The 18,364-nt window shown below is 43.8% G+C and overlaps 1 protein-coding gene across 1 annotated transcript in view; it reads left to right on the top strand.

Moving 5' to 3' along the window:
* LOC137235009 (transcriptional activator cubitus interruptus-like) overlaps window positions 1–18,364 on the top strand; it is a 324,700-nt gene that overhangs the window by 210,794 nt on the left and 95,542 nt on the right. Inside the window, exon 3 of the mRNA XM_067758267.1 lies at window positions 10,641–11,266. Coding sequence (XP_067614368.1) covers window positions 10,641–11,266 — 626 coding nt within the window. The remainder of the gene's footprint in view (window positions 1–10,640; window positions 11,267–18,364) is intronic.

Below are 18,364 nucleotides of genomic sequence, written 5' to 3'. Positions count from 1 at the left end.
AGCATTAAGAAATGCCCATCGTTTGGGAGCAGTGGTTGACCCAGCAGACTTGGAGGGTGATCGGTTGGGAAGGACAAAGGCAGTTAAAGAATCTTGCTATGAGAAACCATCGGTACTGCACCCGTCGGATGAGGAGGAAGCTTCGAGCGAAAGCGACAAGCCTGCTTTCAAGAGGCATAAAGGACCCAATCCCAAGACTGCGAATTAGGCATAGACAAGACAAGTGGGTCTGAAGCTATGAGACATTTGGTCCCATAGCGGGGTACCAAATATCTCAAAGCGGTGAAACTCGAAAGCAGCCAAAGGGAGGTAGCGCTAACACTCCGGCGGATAAGTGATGTGATAAAGCAGTAAACGGATCGTACCAATCCTTTCGGAAAGATGTATCCTGAAAAGTGGAAATTTTTAGAAAGGGAGCTTGATAGAGCGCATATCCCCACGATATCAAGGCAAAGTATTGATACCACGCGTGATGAGATTGGACGATATGCTGCGATATTATGGGAGGGTACCTAGTATATCCCAGTCTACGCAGGAGGATCAACACTACATCTTTTTTAAATGAAGAAGCAGGCAGAACATATGTTGAACGCGCAGCTTGGGAAAATGTCCTGGGAACAGCCGAAATTTATCTGCATCGTGGGAAAAAGTTCTAAGGAAAACAAACCCCTTTGAAGCAGGTGATGCTGAAAAGGACTTCGAAAGACTTAATAAAACGCACAACAGTAGGATACGAACTTAAGGATGAAGGTGGTAGAGGGTGACAAACAGCCAAATGAGAAACATTGAGGTGAAAGGTTTCTGTGATCAGGGCGCGTTGATTTGGCGTTTACAACGTATAATCGGAATAAAGGGTACATGCTGCAATCATGTTAAGGAACTAGCTGTACTCGTATATGCTGCTTAGTTACACCGTCGTGGCCGTCGAGCAGAAGAATATGGAGGCATTTATCCTGGCATCCTGCTATATGGGTCATACTGTGGAAGCACCGCCGCTGGAGTTGAATAGGAAGGGCTCGAAAGGTTGTTCGGATGAAAATGCGCACCACACTGCGTGGGGAAGAGGCGATACAAATAACATAAGCAGATAGCAAAAGGGGTAGAGTCCTACATAAGTTGGTCCGATATCCAGCAATATTCTTGATTGCACATTTAACTCTGAACGTGATATATCAGTTATGAATGGAAGGTCCTTGATAGGTCATCCTTATATCTGCTTCAGCATCCCCCAGAAGGGAGGAAACAAAGAAGCTGCCACTATAAAACAATTAAGGGAATCCAGTAACTTCTTATCAAACAAGCTTATGACTGCGTAAAACAGTCATTTTCCCTTAAGAGGATACAGAAAAAATCAAAGTCGCCATGTTAGAGCAAGGAATAGAGTTTTCTTAGTTTGCAGGTAAAATAAATGTTTGAAGTGGCAAAGCTCGTGAGGAGCGAACCATTCCGGGACGAATATATGGATCTGTTGCGGATCTACAAGCGTGAAATCTCCAGGGCGAAGTAAGCCCCGTGGAAAATTTTCTGGGATGATATCGAGTGCCTCGTCGAAACAGAAGGAATGAGGAAATACCTAGTTAAGGGAATATTAGTACAGGGATTAATAAAATACAGAACTAGGAATGGCACGTAGTAGAAAAAAGTTCCTTGAGGAGATTTTTGACACACCTTCCCAACGGAAATCATAAGGAAGAGCAAGCAAACAGTTAAAGCAATCACACTTTGATCACGGGGCGACCGCTTCCAAAATCGAACTTTTTCTAAGTTTAGCTCACCAGGTCCAGACTGCATATTCCCTTCCATGCTACAAATTGAGAGAAGAGCGATCATTGAATAATTTAAGACTATATTCGATGGGAATGAAGGGAATTAGAATCGTGTACCTAACTCTTTGTGAACTGCTGGTATAGTTTTCCTACCAAAGGCAAGGAAGATGTATGCCAAAGGCTACAGACCCATTATCGTATCATCATTTCTGCTCAAATCTTTGAGATGCTGATATATGTGTATTTAAAGTGGAACACTTTTTCAACAACATACTCGTATAATGCGTACAGCATAGGCAAGTCCGTAGACACGGCACTGCATATGGTGGCTATAAACATGAAGAAATAATGGTATATAACAAGTACGTATTGAGTCTTTTTAGGTATTGCAGGGATTTTCAACAGTGTCCAAAAACAAGTGATCATATTGGGTCTTAATTACATTGAAGTACATCCAGTCCTCACCAGAGGGTATGAGGCCACAAAATCAATGGACTGGAGCACGGTGCAGGGCGGGGTATTATCATTACTGCAGTAGACGATGGTTATTAACCAGCTGCTCAACCAGTTCTATGTCGCAGGCAGATGAAGTGCCTTCCAACAATTGTTGGTGGATCGAGCGCTTTCCTATACACCTGAGGTCGTGTTTAACACCAACGCTGAGATGACGGATATGGATTTTCTGGCTAGGTTAGGTTAGGTTGCAAGGGCTGAGCTGGACACTATGGAAACAGCTCACTACTTAGGCCACCAATGGGCAGATTGTAATAACCTACCCTACCTGCGGGTCAAACCGCCTCGTGGAAATTATAAATTTTGCTAGAGCATTTACTTCATAGCTAGAGACCTCAGCGAGGTCATGTAGAAAATGTTTACCAAGGATGGCCTACCTACGCCTACTAAGCGCTGGACAATGACAGAGAAGGTGCTGGACACTCTCTTCATCTTCTGTATATCTGCAGCTGCGACAATAGTCGAAGGTCGTTGCCCCCATTCTAGCACCATGCGTGCCTATTAAATAATGCCCTGTTAGAACCCTTATCAGGACCGATAGAACTGATTTGTTTAAAATCAGAAGCGCTCCTGTACGGCCCTTGTCATATGAGGGCCAGGATTGCCTGAATGTCTCACACGATGACATGGCTGACCATAGTCCATTTGCAATTCTTATAGTGCTTGTGTTCACACGAAGCCTGAAAGTGGTCATGGGTATACCTACCGAATCATTTGCCGGTCGGTGGTGCTTCTTCTGGCCAGCTCGTCTGCATTGCAGCTGCCTTGAATATCCCTGTGCCCAGGTACCCATATAAGGCTGATACTGAACTGCTGAGCCATCTCGTTAAGAGATCTGCGGCATTCAATGACCGACTTTGAGTTGTCGACGAATGAGTCCAGGGCCTTTAATGCGGCCTGGCTGTCTGAGAAAATAAACACCCGTTTACCGTCCTTAGGCATAGACCCGAGATGGTTCACAGCCCTGTGTATTGCCAGCATTTCCGCTTGGTAAACACTACAGTGATCTGGTAGGCGGAAAGAGACCTCTAGACCCAGACCCGGCGAAAAGAGGCCTGCTCCCATCTTCCCGTCGATCTTAGAACCATCCGTGAATATGTTGATGGCACCCGGTACCGTATGTTGTCTGGTATTCCAGTCCTGTCGCGATGGTATATATATACTATAGTTTTTAACGAAGATGTTCTTTGGCGTGCAGTAGTCAGTGCGCACCGGTATTGGGACTGGGGCGTTCGTGCCCAGGATTGCTGCGTATCCACTATATCCATTTGGCCAGAGACCTGTTTCCCTTATGCGTAGATCGGCGATGACCGCTATTTCCCTCGCCACCAGGTCAAGAGGTGGAAGGTATAGCATTGTGTTGAGTGGATGGAGTGGAGCCGAGAGCCCCGGTGATGCAGATCTCCGAACTCCCTTGAACCTTTTGAAGCATTTTGAGATAGGTAGTTTTAGCTAGTGCAGGCCACCAGACCAAGGATAGGATAGGATAGGATAGGTTAGGTGGTAGCTGCCCTGATAAGGATAGCTCACTTGGACAACACGAAGGTCCGTTGTGACACCACATACACCAAAAATAACGGTGACCTAGATCCAGCTACTTAGAGAATCGTTGGGTAGCAACGATAAAGCTCCGAATGATACCGATCTCAACTTTGGATATATCCTCGGAAGATCCAAGTGAGTCGCGACCGAAGTACTTTCGCCTAATTCTGGCAAAAGCTGGACAATCAAGCATAAAGTGATTTGGTGATTCCACCTCATCATCCTCCATACAGCTGCAGCAGGATGGAGTTTCCAGTATATTGAGACGTACCGCATGGATACCCATGGGACAGTGCCCTGTCAAAACCCCAATGACCATTGATAGGTGAGCCTTAGTGAACCCAATTATTTCAGCAGACCTCCTGCCATCCACTTTCGGCCAGAAAGATCTTGCTACCCTGCAAGACGTGGTATCCGCCCAACGTTTGCTGAGCTGATTCGAGGCCCAGCTATGGAGGAGCAATCCACAGGTGGCCAGCGGGATCCCGAAGTCCCTACAGCCATCTTCATCCGGTTCAGTTGTACCGATGCGGGCTAAGAGATCCGCTTGACAGTTACCCGGGATATCACTATGGCCCGGGACCCAGATAATCTTAATTGTAAAATAATTCGATGCAATCGCAAGCGAGGTCAGGCACTCCCAGACCACCCTCGATCGCACTGTAGTTGAGCTCAAGGCCTTGATAGCCGATTGGCTATCAGAGTAGATGTTAAATTCCCTAACCGTGGTAGCACTGGATAGCATTCCATCCACCGCATCCTTAATCGCAGCAATTTCCGCTTGGAATACACTGCAGTGATCAGCCAATTTAAACTTGCGGCTTAAATTTAGCTCTTGACAAAAGACCCCCCCACCAACTTTCCATCCAGCTTTGACCCATCCGTGAACAAGTTAACCGGTCCCATGCCCCAGATAATTCCTCTTCCCCAATCCTCTCTCTCTGGAATAACTGGGGTGAAGGTTGTATAGGGAGCTGTTATCGGCATACAGTAGTCCGTTCTGCCCGGGATGAAGTCGAAACTGGTAAGAAGGCTAGAGTGTCCGCGGTCAGAAAGTCTATATCCCATATCACGAAGCCTGACCAACGACCTTTCCGCGGCCGCCTTTCCCGCAATATCTACTGGGTATATGTTCAGCATGACGTTCAGTGCCAAGGTAGGCGTTGTTCTGAGAGCGCCACTGATACCGATCAGCGCCGTCCGTTGCACTGACACTAACATTTTGGAGGTGCTCGCCGTGTCCAGTGCTTTCCACCAGACCAGCACCCCATATAGCAGAATCGGTTTGACCACCATCTCATAAAGCCAGTGTACTATTCTTGGCGAGAGTCCCCATCTCTTTCCGATAGCTCCTCTGCAGCAGTACAAGGCAATGGCGGCCTTCCTGGCCCGATCTTCCACATTGGGTCTCCAGGACAGTTTCTTGTCCAAAACAATCCCCAAATATTTAACCCTATCAGAAAGTACCAACCGTACCCCTCCAATCGAGGGAGTTCTGAAATCGGGCACCTTATATCTTCTTGTGAAAAGGACCAATTCCGTTTTTCCCGGGTTGACCGCCAACCCACATGATTCAGCCCACCTAGCCACAGTATCCAGGTAGCCCTGAAGAACATCGCGCAGGGCGCCCAGAAATTTGCCTCTGACTAGGATAGCGAGGTCATCTGCATAGGCAACCACCCGACAACCATTGGCTTCCAGCTCCACAAGAAGCTCGTTGACTACCACAACCCAGAGGAGAGGAGATAGGACACCCCCCTGTGGCGTGCCCCTGCACACCTTCCTCTTAATTATGGCCCCTCCCCACTCCGCTGCGACAATTCTGCCGCATAGAAGTTTGCTAATAAATTCAACCAGAGCCGCCTCGACTCCTAAACCCATCAGAGCTCTTTCGATTGACCCCGGTAAGACATTGTTAAAAGCTCCCTCGATGTCTAGAAAGGCACCCAGAGCATACTCTTTGTGTTCTAGGGACCCCTCTATTTGCTTTACAATCGAATGGAGAGCCGTTTCCGTCGATCTGCCCTTGCAGTACGCATGTTGTGAAGCCGACAGTAACCCCCGAGGTATCCTTTCCCGTAGGTACAGGTCAATCAACCGCTCAAACGTCTTAAGAAGAAACGACGAGAGACTGATTGGCCTGAAATCCTTAGGTGATACATGAGAGCTTCTGCCGGCCTTCGGAATGAAAATAACCCTAACCGTGTGCCAAGACTTCGGGATATAGTTAAGCCTGAGGCAGTTAGTATATATGGTGGCCAACCAGCGGCAGGAAATCCCCAAAGACCTTTGAAGCTGCGCAGGAATGATTCCATCCGGGCCCGGAGACTTATAGGGCTTGAACGACCCTATAGCCCAGGTTATCTGACTTTCCCGTATTGGAATGGCAGGCACTTCTGCATGGCCAACGACCGCCGACCATGCAGGCGAAGATCCCTGCGCAACTGGGACATCGGGAAAATGATTTTCCAGTAAAAGCCTTAGGGACTCCTCGCTACTCATCGACCAGTCCCCACCATCATCTCTCAGATACCCCAGAGGAGCGGGGTTCCTAGAGAGTATTTTTCTAAATCTCGCGGATTCATTGCAGCCTTCTACGTTTTCGCAGAAGCTTCGCCATGCATCTCGCTTGGCTATCCTTATTTCATATTTATAAATCCCCAGACTCACCTTATAGAGCTCCCAGTCCGAGGGTAATTTACTCCTCCTGGCTCTGTTGAAGAGCCGCCGACTGGACGCTCTTAGGTCGTCAAGAGAATCCGACCACCAGGGCGGCTTGCCCTTCCCCCTGTAAGTTTTCAATGGGCAGGACAGCTGAAAGGCGCTATTGCTTGCCGAGGTGAAGTTTTCCACCAGAACGTCTATCTCAGATTCGGACAGGCCCGAACTAATGATACGCACCGCAGGCAGTAGCTCTCCCAGCTTCCTACAATACAAGTCCCAGTTAGTACTTTTAGGGTTCCTAAAAGATATTTTACCGGGACGTTCTTCGTTCACTGAGAACTGAATATATCGGTGATCAGAGAAGGAGTGCTCGTTGAGAACCCTCCATCCAGATATCCGACCTTCCAGTTCTTTACTAACCAGGGTGAGGTCCAGGACCTCCTCCCTTAACGCAGTAATAAAAGTTGGGTCATTCCCCCTATTACATATACAAAGTCCCTCATCTACAATAAAAGTAAATAAAGACTCACCTCTAGTGTTGGTATCCGAGCTGGCCCAAATGCTATGATGGGCATTTGCATCGGCACCGATGATCACGCCAACACCTCTCCGCCTTGCTTCAGCGGTGATTTCACCCAGTATCGCAGGTGGTGGTCCCACTACGTCCCCGTGGGGCATGTACGCTGAGACCACCCACATTTCATTACTTCCTCGCTCGAGGCAGACCGTGGTTACCTCAGCATTGCTGAAATTAGAGAGAACAAAAGCTTTAATCTCTTTTTTAACAAGCACACAGGATCTAGGCCTACTTGCCTCCCCATGCACCAAGGTGTTGAATTTTCCAGTCCTTAATCCAGAAATCTTACTGCCGTTACTACTCAGCCACGGGTCCTGGACAAGGACTATATCCACTCCGCCTTTTTCAAGGCAGAGCAACAAATTTGTGGAAGCCGCCTTAGAGTGCTGAAGATTGATTTGACGGATTTCCATCAAAAGCGCTCTTCTTCCGTACCCCATTCTTGGCGGATTCGTATTAGTATTGTCCATTCTAAAAAAGTCCCCCCTCAAGGCCGCTATCCGGAGCCGATTGTGTAGTCGCCCTTTAACGATCTCGTGGTTATCTATGCTACGCAGGGAGGCCACGCGAGGGTTGACGCATTACCTTATGAGTAATGCGTTCAGAGCCAGACCGGACGCGAAGCGGGAAAATCTTCAACCGCACCTACACCACCAACTTAACGGCGACGGAGCCGGAACGTATCTTGAGGCCCGCCACGGTTTTAACGGGACGTGGGCAGGTGCAGCATTAGCCTACCAGCCATTTTGGTAGGGTTTCACCCCGACCTACTAAAGTGGCAGAATACCGCACCTACCAGACCAAGGCACCATAAAGAAAAATCGGGCGCGCAATGGCTGTATAAATCCATGAGGCCACCTTAGGGGAGAATCTCCATTAGGTGCCAATTGCCCTCTTGCAGGTGAAGAGCGCTGCTACTGCCTTCTTGCATCTCTCCACTATATGTTCACTCCATAATAGCTTCCTACCTCGTGAAGAGGACAAGCTCGGTTTTATCCGGGTTGACTTCCAAACCTGTCGCTGTGTCCCAGTGCGCAATTTTGGATAGTGCCCCTTCCATTAGGTTGCAAAGAGTTTGCGGAAATTTCCCCCGCATGGTAAGGCCGATTTCATCTGCATACGCGATCACTTGGTGACCTTCTGATTCCATGAGGCGTAGTAGTTGGTTGACGGTAACCACTCAAAGTAGCGGAGAGAGAATACCTCCCTGCGGAGTGCCTCTGCCGACCGGTCTGCGGATCACGAATCCACCTAGCTCAGTTTTAATCTGCCTACGCGTAAGCAGATTGTATATAAACTCCACCAGGCATGCGTCCACCCCCAGATCGGTCAGCGCCGAGGTAATGGCTTCCGGGAGAACGTTGTTGAAGGCACCCGCTATATCTAGAAATGCCACCAATGTGTATTCCTTGAGATCTAGTGACCTTTCGATAACGGATACAAGTGAGTGCAAGGCCGTGTCAGTTGACCTGCCCTTAGTATAGGCATGTTGAGCTTGCGAAAGAAGCGACGGCTCAATCCCCTTCCTGATGTAGTCCTCTAGGAGTCTTTCGAGTGCTTTAAGCAGAAAAGAAGATAAGATTATAGGCCTATAATCATTTGGTTTAGAGTGGGAGGGTTTCCCTGCCTTGCGGATAAAGACCACGTTGACTTCCCTCCACGATACTGGTACGTAATTGAGCCGAAGACAACCTATAAAAATCCCTTTTATCCAGGGCCTTATAAGTTCGGCAGTATACTGTAGCTGAGCCGGAAAAATTCCATCCGGCCCCGGCGATTTATAGGGCTTTAAGGTCTTTAAAGCGCAATCTATCCTTTTATCATCTTACAATACTTGAAAACACGCCCGCACTTGCTGGGAAGTATGTATCCATTAGCAAGTTTATGGTTTCAGCACTGGAGTCCGTCCAGTGCACATCCGGCTTTTGGACGTAACTCAGTTGAGTTGGAGATTTCGATAGCACCTTACTTGACCGGCAGGCCGCGGACAATCCTGCCGCAGAAATCCCTCCAGGAGGATCGCTTTCAATTTCGTATTGCTTTTTTATATATATTTATTTTCGCTTTATAAGCAGCCCATTGGGATTCATGTCCATCATGCTTTGCTTTGTTAAAGGCCGCCCTACATGACTTCCTAAGCTTATCAAGATCGGACGACCACCATGGTGGTTTGTGAGTTTCCAAAACCTTTTTAGTTGGGCAAACCCTATATAAAGCATTCCTAAATTTTCGACTGAAATTATTTACAAACACGTCTAGCTCCTCCTCGCTTTCTGGGGCTTGCACCTCTTCAGATAGCTTTTTACCTATTATGTTCTTATAGTAGCCCCAGTTCGTTCTTCTAATATTTCGTATGTACTTAGGACTTGTGTGCGCCTGTGATATAGAAAAGCTTATATATATATGGTCAGAAAAGGAGTGCTCCTTTAGAACTCTCCATGAAACGATCAGGTCACTGAAAGAGTCTGTGTCCAGGGTTATGTCAATGACCTCTTCGCGGTTCCTGGTAACGAAATTGGGGTCATTTCCCCTATTACATATACTTAGATTAGTGCCTAAAAGATAGTTAAATAAAGACTCACCTGGGTCATTTGTATCACTGCTGCCCCAATTTTCTAGCTAAGATCAAAATATCAAGAAAACATTCTAGACTGGAAGTTGTCGTGAGAGCTCAATGTAGAGGAGCTAGTGAAGAAGGTCTCCACGGCAGTTTATATACGTAAAATAATGCTGGCATGTATGTTAGTTCTATCGCCCTCTCTCTCTCATTGCACATTTATATCGATTCTAAAGCCTGTTTTATATTATGGAGTCTACCTAGTTCCCCATCTGTGCTGCGACGGGTGTCTTAAAGCCTAAACTGAGGTGTAAAGTTGGAGCAAGGGGGCGCAAATGGCAGACGATGCGGTAAGCTTGTGAACAAATGGTTTCAAAGCAATGGAAGAAGTGCGGTGTGCGGTATACTACTCTGATGCGAAAAAAACAGGTCCTACAGGCTGCCACGGTAGTATTTTTCATTGGCAAATACTGGAGGAAACTTCTACCGTACGGGAGGCTATTTCATTTGTTTGGAGTGACACATCTAACAAATCAGAAGCAGAAGCATAGATTCTAGAATGCTTATAGTAATTGCCAAGAGGACGGAGTTATTTGATGATGCATGACCTGGTTTCTGATAAGGGTATATAGGGGTGATAGGGGTTTTAAATTTGGTTGTTGCGAAAACTTCTGGTAACACTATGGACTACCAGTTCAATCTAACCTGTCCTATTTTGCACGTTCATGCAAACATAGGTTACAATATGTTTAATTACATCTATGCATATTTAAGAACAGAATACTTCAGAGGTTTTTATATTGAAAGTATCGTCAAAGAAAAGTTAGCACAGATTAGTTAAAATTTCTAACTTTGAGTACTAAACTAGGAATTGAAAACTTTCAATACATCGAGTCAAAATTCAGTAGGACATGACTCTTTAAGAAATTAAGTAAAGTACAGGCCATTAAACATAAACATATATACAGTTATCGATACCCATTAGCCTATGTGTTAATTTTTTTCCTTTTATCTCTTTCAGATCATTTTACCGGTTGTGCCCCTTCTTATCATTTGACTGGGTTAACTTTAAACTCTGCGGATTATTTACACCCACGTGCTGGTACTTCTCTCAGTGAGCTTCATCCTCCAGCTGCGGTTGTCGCAACCTCTCTTACAAATACTGATTTCCATTTCACGGTGGACGGTTCATGTATCAGCAGTCCGCGAACAGGAAGTATGCGTACAAGTATTAGTCGAAAACGTGCTCTTTCTTCTTCGCCCTACTCAGATTCCTTCGACATAAATTCAATGATTAGATTTTCTCCAAATTCACTTGCGACTCTAATGAATGGATCTCGATCCAGCAGCGCAGCTAGTGGTACCTATGGTCATTTGTCAGCGGGTACAGTAAGTCCGATACCGCACCTGCAACAAATACAAGCACATTTACTGCGTTCTAGTTCAGGCCTATTACATTCTCTACCTCACCATCAAACAGCATCAAATGGAATGTTCGCCATGGGGCAATTGCATTCTCTGCAACCGGTTACAGCAGCTGCTATATCGTCAACGGCCACCAACAAAGGCTCAAACAATACTGCCAAAATTCAACAAGCTAATGGGGACGTATCCACACAGGCTGAAAAATTATCGAAAAGAAAAATGGTAAGCACGAATGTTTAACATCTCCTTTATTGTATTATAATCTTTTAGGAATTAAATAAAAAATAAATGCAAATGCGTCATACTTCTTTTAATTTTTAGCACAAATTGGCCGGAAGCAACCTGCATGTTTATAACATAGAAAATTCTTAATTGATAAAAATGTATAGCTCTTATTTACAGGTAAAATATGCATAACCCCAACTCAAAGCGGTTGTTGGTTGTTCTATTGCTGAGCGAATCCAATTTACAACAAGTAAGGACGGGACTGTCAATAATCTTATCTCGTTCGTAATCTCCAAATAATCGGATGTATAAGATAAGAAATATATAGTGAACAGATGTACATACCTAAACGATTTTTATGATAAATATAAAATAAACAAGTAAGGACGGGACTGTCTTCGGCTGTGCCGAAGACTTCATACCTTTCATGAATGGGGCTGAACAATAATCTTATCCCGTTCGTAATCTCCAAATAATCGGATGTATAAGATAAGAAATATATAGTGAACAAATACCTAAACGATTTTTAAGATAAATATAAAATAAACATGTAAGGAAGGCTAAGTTCGGGTGTAACCGATACTCAGCTGAGAGCTTTGGAGACAAAATAAGGGAAAATCACCATTTAGCAAAATTAACCTAGGGTAACCCTGGAATGTGTTTGTATGACATGGGTTTCAAATGGAAGGTATTAAAGAGTATTTTAAAAGGGAGTGGGCCATAGTTCTATAGGTGGACGCCATTTCAGGATATCGCCATAAGGGTAGACCAGGGGTGACTCTAGAATATGTGTTGTACGATATGGGTATCAAATGAAAGGTGTTAATGAGTATTTTAAAAGGGAGTGGGCCTTTTCGCTATATCGCCATAAATGTGACCCAGGGGTGAGTCTAGAATGTGTTTGTACGATACGGGTATCAAATGAAAGGTGCTAGTATTATTTAAAACGTAGTTGGCCTTAGTTCTTTTAAAAGGGAGTGGGCCTTAGTGCTATAGGGCCTTTTCGAGATATCGCCGTAAAGGTGGACCAGGGGTGACTCTAGAATGTGTTTGTACGATATGGGTATCAAATGAAAGGTGTTTATGAGTATTTTAAAAGGGAGTGGGCCTTAGTTCTATAGGTGGACGCCTTTTCGAGATATCGCCATAAAGGTGGACCAGGGGTGACTCTAGAATGTGTTTGTACGATATGGGTATCAAATGAAAGGTGTTAATGATTATTTAAAACGCAGTTGGCCTTAGTTCTATAGGTGGACGCCTTTTTGAGACATCGCCATAAGGGTGGACCAGGGGTGACTCTAGAATGTGTTAGTACGATATGGGTATAAAATTAAAGGTGTTGATGAGGGTTTTAAAAGGGAGTGGCCGTTAGTTTTATATGTGAAGGCGTGATCGAGACATCGACCAAAATGTGGACCAGGGTGACCCAGAACATCATCTGTCGGGTACCGCTAATTTATTTATAAATGTATTCTAGACGAATTAAATGAGAAAGGGCGGAGCCACGCCCATTTTGAAAATTTCTTTTAGTTTTGTATTTTGTTGCACCATATCATTACTGGAGGTAAATATTGACATAGTTTACTTATATACTGTAAAGATATTCAATTTTTTGTTAAAATTTGACTTTAAAAAAAGTGGGCGTGTTCGTAATCCGATTTTTCTAATTTTTCTTTAGCACACATATAGTAATAGGAGTAACGTTCCTGCAAATTTCATCATATCTTCAACAACTGCCAAAATACAGCTTGCAAGACTTTGAAATTACCTTCTTTTAAAAGTGGGCGGTGCCACGCCTCTTGTCCAAAATTTTACCAATTTTCTATTCTATGTCATAAGGTCAACCCACCTACCAAGTTTCATCGCTTTAGCCGTTTTTGGTAATGCATTATCGAACTTTTTCAGTTTTTCGAAATTTTCGATATCGAAAAAGTGGGCGTGGTTATGGTCCGATATAGTTCATTTTAAATAGCAATCTGATATGGGTGCCCAGGAACCTACATACCAAATTTTATCAAGATACCTCAAAATCTACTCAAGTTATCGTGTTTACAGACGGACGAACGGACGGAAGGACGGACATGGCTAAATGAATTTAATTTTTCGCCCAGATCATTTTGATATATAGAAGTCTATATCTATCTCGATTAGTTTATGCCGTTACGGATTACCGTTATGCGAACAAAGTTAATATACTCTGTAAGCTCTGCTCAGCTGAGTATAAAAATAGGTAGGTACTTTGTGTGAGGATGCAGTTTCAGGTTTTTTGTGGTCTGCATGTAAACGCTATGACTATGAATCATGTATTTCAACAATATATGACGTAAACGTAACTATTTGATGAAATTTGTTGAAATTTGAAGCTTCTAGCCATAAAAAGGGGCAAAAATTACAGTTTATATGGGGTACATAATATATATACCACCGCTCTCTATGAGAAATTGGTGAAATTTTAAGGTTCTAGCTGTTAAAATGGAACAGAAACTGCGCAAAGTTTCTTATCTGAACAATCGGTTGTATGAGATATATACTATATATACCACCGGTCTCTATGATTTTTTCAGACAACAATATATGCTATACACGTAAGCATTTGGTGAAATTTGAACATATCTAAACGATTTTTAAAATAAATATAAAATAAACAAGTAAGGAAGGCTAAGTTCGTGTGTAACCATTACATACTCAGCTGAGAGCTGTGGAGATAAAATAAGGGAAAATCACCATGTAGGAAAATGAACCTATGGTAACCCTGGAATGTGTTTTTATGACATGGAAGTTGTTAAAAAGTATTTTAGAAGGGAGTGGGCCATAGTTCTTTTCAAGATATCGCCATAAAGGTGGGCCAGGGGTGACTCTAGAATGTGTTTGTACGATATGGGTATCAAATGAAAGATGTTAATGAGTATTTTAAAAGGGCGTGGGCTTAGTTCTATAGGTGGACGCCATTTAGGGATATCGCCATAAAAGTGGACCAGGGCTGACTCTAGAATTTGTTTGTACGATATAGGTATCAAATGAAAGGTGTTAATGAGTATTTTAAAAGGGCGTGGGCTAAGTTCTATAGGTGGACGTCTTTTCGAGATATCGCCATAAAGGTGGACCAGGGGTGACTCTAGAATTTGTTTGTACGATATAGGTATCAAATTAAAGGTGTTAATGAGAATTTTAAAAGGGCGTGGGCTTAGTTCTATAGGTGGACGCCTTTTCGAGATATCGCCATAAAGGTGGACCAGGGGTGACTCTATAATATGTTTGTATGATATGAGTATCAAATTAAAGGCACCAATTAGGGTTTTAAAAGGGTTTAGTTGTATATGTGAAGGCGTTTTCGACATATTGACCAAAATGTGGACCAGGGTGACCCAGAACAACATTTCGAGATATCGCCATAAAGGTGGGCCAGGGGTGACTCTAGAATGTGTTTGTACGATACGGGTATCAAATGAAAGATGTTAATGAGTATTTTAAAAGGGCGTGGGCTTAGTTCTATAGGTGGACGCCATTTAGGGATATCGCCATAAAAGTGGACCAGGGCTGACTCTAGATATAGGTATCAAATGAAAGGTGTTAATGAGTATTTTAAAAGGGCGTGGGCATTAGTTCCATGGGTGGACGACTTTTCGAGATATCGCATTAAAGGTGGACCAGGGCTAACTCTAGAATTTTTTTGTACGATATAGGTATCAAACGAAAGGTGTTAATGAGAATTTTAAAAGGGCGTGGGCATAGTTCTATAGGTGGACGCCTTTTCGAGATATCGCCATAAAGGTGGACCAGGGGTGACTCTATAATGTGTTTGTATGATATGAGTATCAAATTAAAGGCACCAATTAGGGTTTTAAAAGGGAGTGCCCCTTAGTTGTATATGTGAAGGCGTTTTCGAGATATTGACCAAAATGTGGACCAGGGTGACCCAGAACATCATCTGTCGGGTACCGCTAATTTATTTATATATGTAATACCACGAACAGTGTTCCTGCAAAGATTCCAAGGGCTTTTGATTTCGACCAGCCGAACTTTTTCATTTTCTTCTTCTTAATATGGTAGGTGTCACACCATTTTACAAGGTTTTTTCTAAAGTTATATTTTGGGTCAATAAACCAATCAAATTACCATGTTTCATACCTTTTTTCGTATTTGTTATAGAATTATGGCATTTTTTTCATTTTTCGTAATTTTCGATATCGAAAAAGTGGGCGCGGTTATAGTCGGATTTCGGCCATTTTTTATACCAAGATAAAGTGAGTTGAGATAAGTACGTGGACTAAGGTCAGTAAAGTTATATCGGTTTTTGATATAGTTATCGTGATAACGGCCGAGCGGAAGGGCAAACGGTCGACTGTGTATAAAAAATGGGCGTGGCTTCAACCGATTTCGCCCATTTTCACAGAAAACAGTTACCGTTACAGGATCCATGCCCCTACCAAATTTCAAACGGATTGGTTAATTTTTGTTCGACTTATGGCATTAAAAGTATTCTAGACAAACTAAATGAAAAAAGGCGGAGCCACGCCCATTTTGAAATTTTCTTTTATTTTTGTATTTTGTTTCATCATATCATTACTGGAGTTGAATGTTGACATAATTTACTTATATACAGTAAAGATATTACATTTTTTGTTAAAATTTGACTTTTAAAAATTTTTTTTTAAAAAGTTGGCGTGTTCTTCATCCGATTTTGCTACTTTTTATTAACGCTTATATAGTAGTAGTAGTAACGTTCCTGCCAAATTTCATCATGATATCTTCAACGACTGCCAAATTACAGATTGCAAAACTTTTAAATTACCTTCTTTTAAAAGTGGGCGGTGCCACGCCCATTGTCCAAAATTTTACTAATTTTCTATTCTGCGTCATAAGGCCGAAGGACCAAATGATCGGCTCGAAGGACCAACGATACCCATTAAGGGGTCGCTGTGCCTTAAATGACACATGGGCCAGAAAGGACCCATCCGAACACGGAATTTTGGGCTGTCGGATAGCCTGGATACTTCACAATTTGGGTTTTAATGATTTTGTGATATACATCCCCCCCAGAATCACGGCTACTGTCGAAGATGTGTGAAACCCCGGATCTGCCAACGTCAATATGACAAACTAGTCACATGTGGCTTGGCTGAGATGGCGAGTCGGGGTCTTGAGCTCGAACTCCGGCATGACTCTTGCTGGCAAGGTGAGTCGAACATGCGAGTCGTTTGATAAACTGATATAGAGCTCGCACATATCAATATGTGCAACCGGCACCGTCGGTATACGAAGACGGCGCACCAATGAATTGCACACTTTGCTCGTGGGTGAGCAAGAGTCGAGAAGAGCTCGGGTCAGGACCTTTCGTTGCCCTATATGTATATAAATGGCGACTGTTGGCAGAACCGTGATCGTTCCGGACAGCTGTGTGAGGATTGCGGGGAGTTCACGGCGAGAGGTCGCACGAGTTCTGGATTGTAGAAACGAATGATGCTTCTCACCACAAATATGGCCTGTTCCCGTGCTTTTGCAAGTTTTTGTTATATGCGAATGCGCTAAGCATCGCGAGCAATAACGGTGTAAAAGTACTAAACGTAGTCGGCGTTCAAAGCTTGCATCAATAAATCTTTTACTAAATCGAAGAGTGTGTGATCGATCACAAACTCTGCATTTGAGCGTATTGCTTCGTTTGTTGGGGCCTGGCAATTTCATCGCTGACATTGACGTGGTCATTGCTGCCTGCTCAGTGTTGGCCGGTGTATCCGTTGTTGCTCGTTCAGTGCTTGTCGATGTCTCCACTGGTGCCGCTGCATTGGGGGTGGGGTCGGTGAAAATTCAATGAGTGCTGCATCCATATTGTAAAGCTAAGGAATTAAAAGAGATGATAAACGCTAAAGGTTAGTTTGGTAAAACAACTAACTTTACAATGGGGCGCGTTATCATTCCCTTTTGGGTGCGAATGTCGGCCACTCGAACTCTTTTATCAGTTCCATGGTATATATTGGTGACCCTACCCAAGCGCCATTCATTAGGTGGAAGATTTTCATGGCGAACTACAACTAGGTCATCGATGGCAATATCCTTTTGAGGGGACTTCCATTTATGACGTTTGTGAAGTTCCTTTAAATATTCCTCCTTCCAGCGAAGCGAATGTTGTTGACTAAGAGCCTTAAGTTTTTGCCATCGGTTGATTAATGAGATTGGATTTGTTCCGATTGAGGGTTCCGGTGGGGCGAGTATTGGCCCCCCAGTTAGAAAATGACCCGGATTGAGAGTTGCGCAATCAGCGGGGTCGTTGGAATTAGGTGATATTGGTCTTGAATTTAGACAGGCTTCGACGCGACAAAGAAGGGTTTGATATCCTTCAAAGCTGAATTTCTGAGAAGCAGCGGTACGACGAAGATGTAATTTTAAACTTTTAACCCCTGCTTCCCAGAGACCACTCATATGAGGAGCTCCTGCCGGGATAAAATACCAGGAGACTTCTTGCAGGCTATTTAGATTGCACACAGACTCTTGAGTTGTGGTAATGAATTTTTTAAAGTCCCTTTTAAGAACGGTGGATGCGCCTACAAAGTTAGTTCCATTATCCGAAAAGATATTTTTTGGACAGCTTCTTCTGGCAATGAACCTTGAAAATGCGCCTAGAAAGGTATCTGTTGAAAGATCGCTGGCAGCTTCTAAGTGAATCGCTTTCGTAGAAAAGCATGCAAAAACCCAAGCGTAACCTTTAGTCATCTTGTAAGATCTTCCCGAAAAGCTGTTAATGTCGAATGGACCTGCGAAATCTACACCTGTATTTTCAAAGGGTCTGGAAAGTACGGTCCGCTCTTCCGGGAGAGCCGCCATAATTTGACATTGATTTTGTTTTCTGTGTATAACACATGATTTACAATTATGAATGACGGTCTTTATGAGATTTTTGGCTTTCGGAATCCAATATTGTTGGCGCAGTAACCGAAATACCAATTGATTTCCGCCATGAAGAGAGCCCTTGTGAATAAGTTCTATCAACAACTTTGCAAAATAACAACTATCGGGCAACATAATCGGACGCTTTTCGTTTTCAGACAATATCTGCGAATTTTTCAGTCGGCCGTTGGCTCGAATTACACCATGAATATA

This window comes from Eurosta solidaginis, chromosome X, assembly GCF_040869045.1.
Source record: "Eurosta solidaginis isolate ZX-2024a chromosome X, ASM4086904v1, whole genome shotgun sequence".
Taxonomy (NCBI): Eukaryota; Metazoa; Arthropoda; class Insecta; order Diptera; family Tephritidae; genus Eurosta; species Eurosta solidaginis.
Note: the sequence above shows the minus strand (reverse complement) of the source record. Positions and strands in the feature narration are given on the sequence as shown.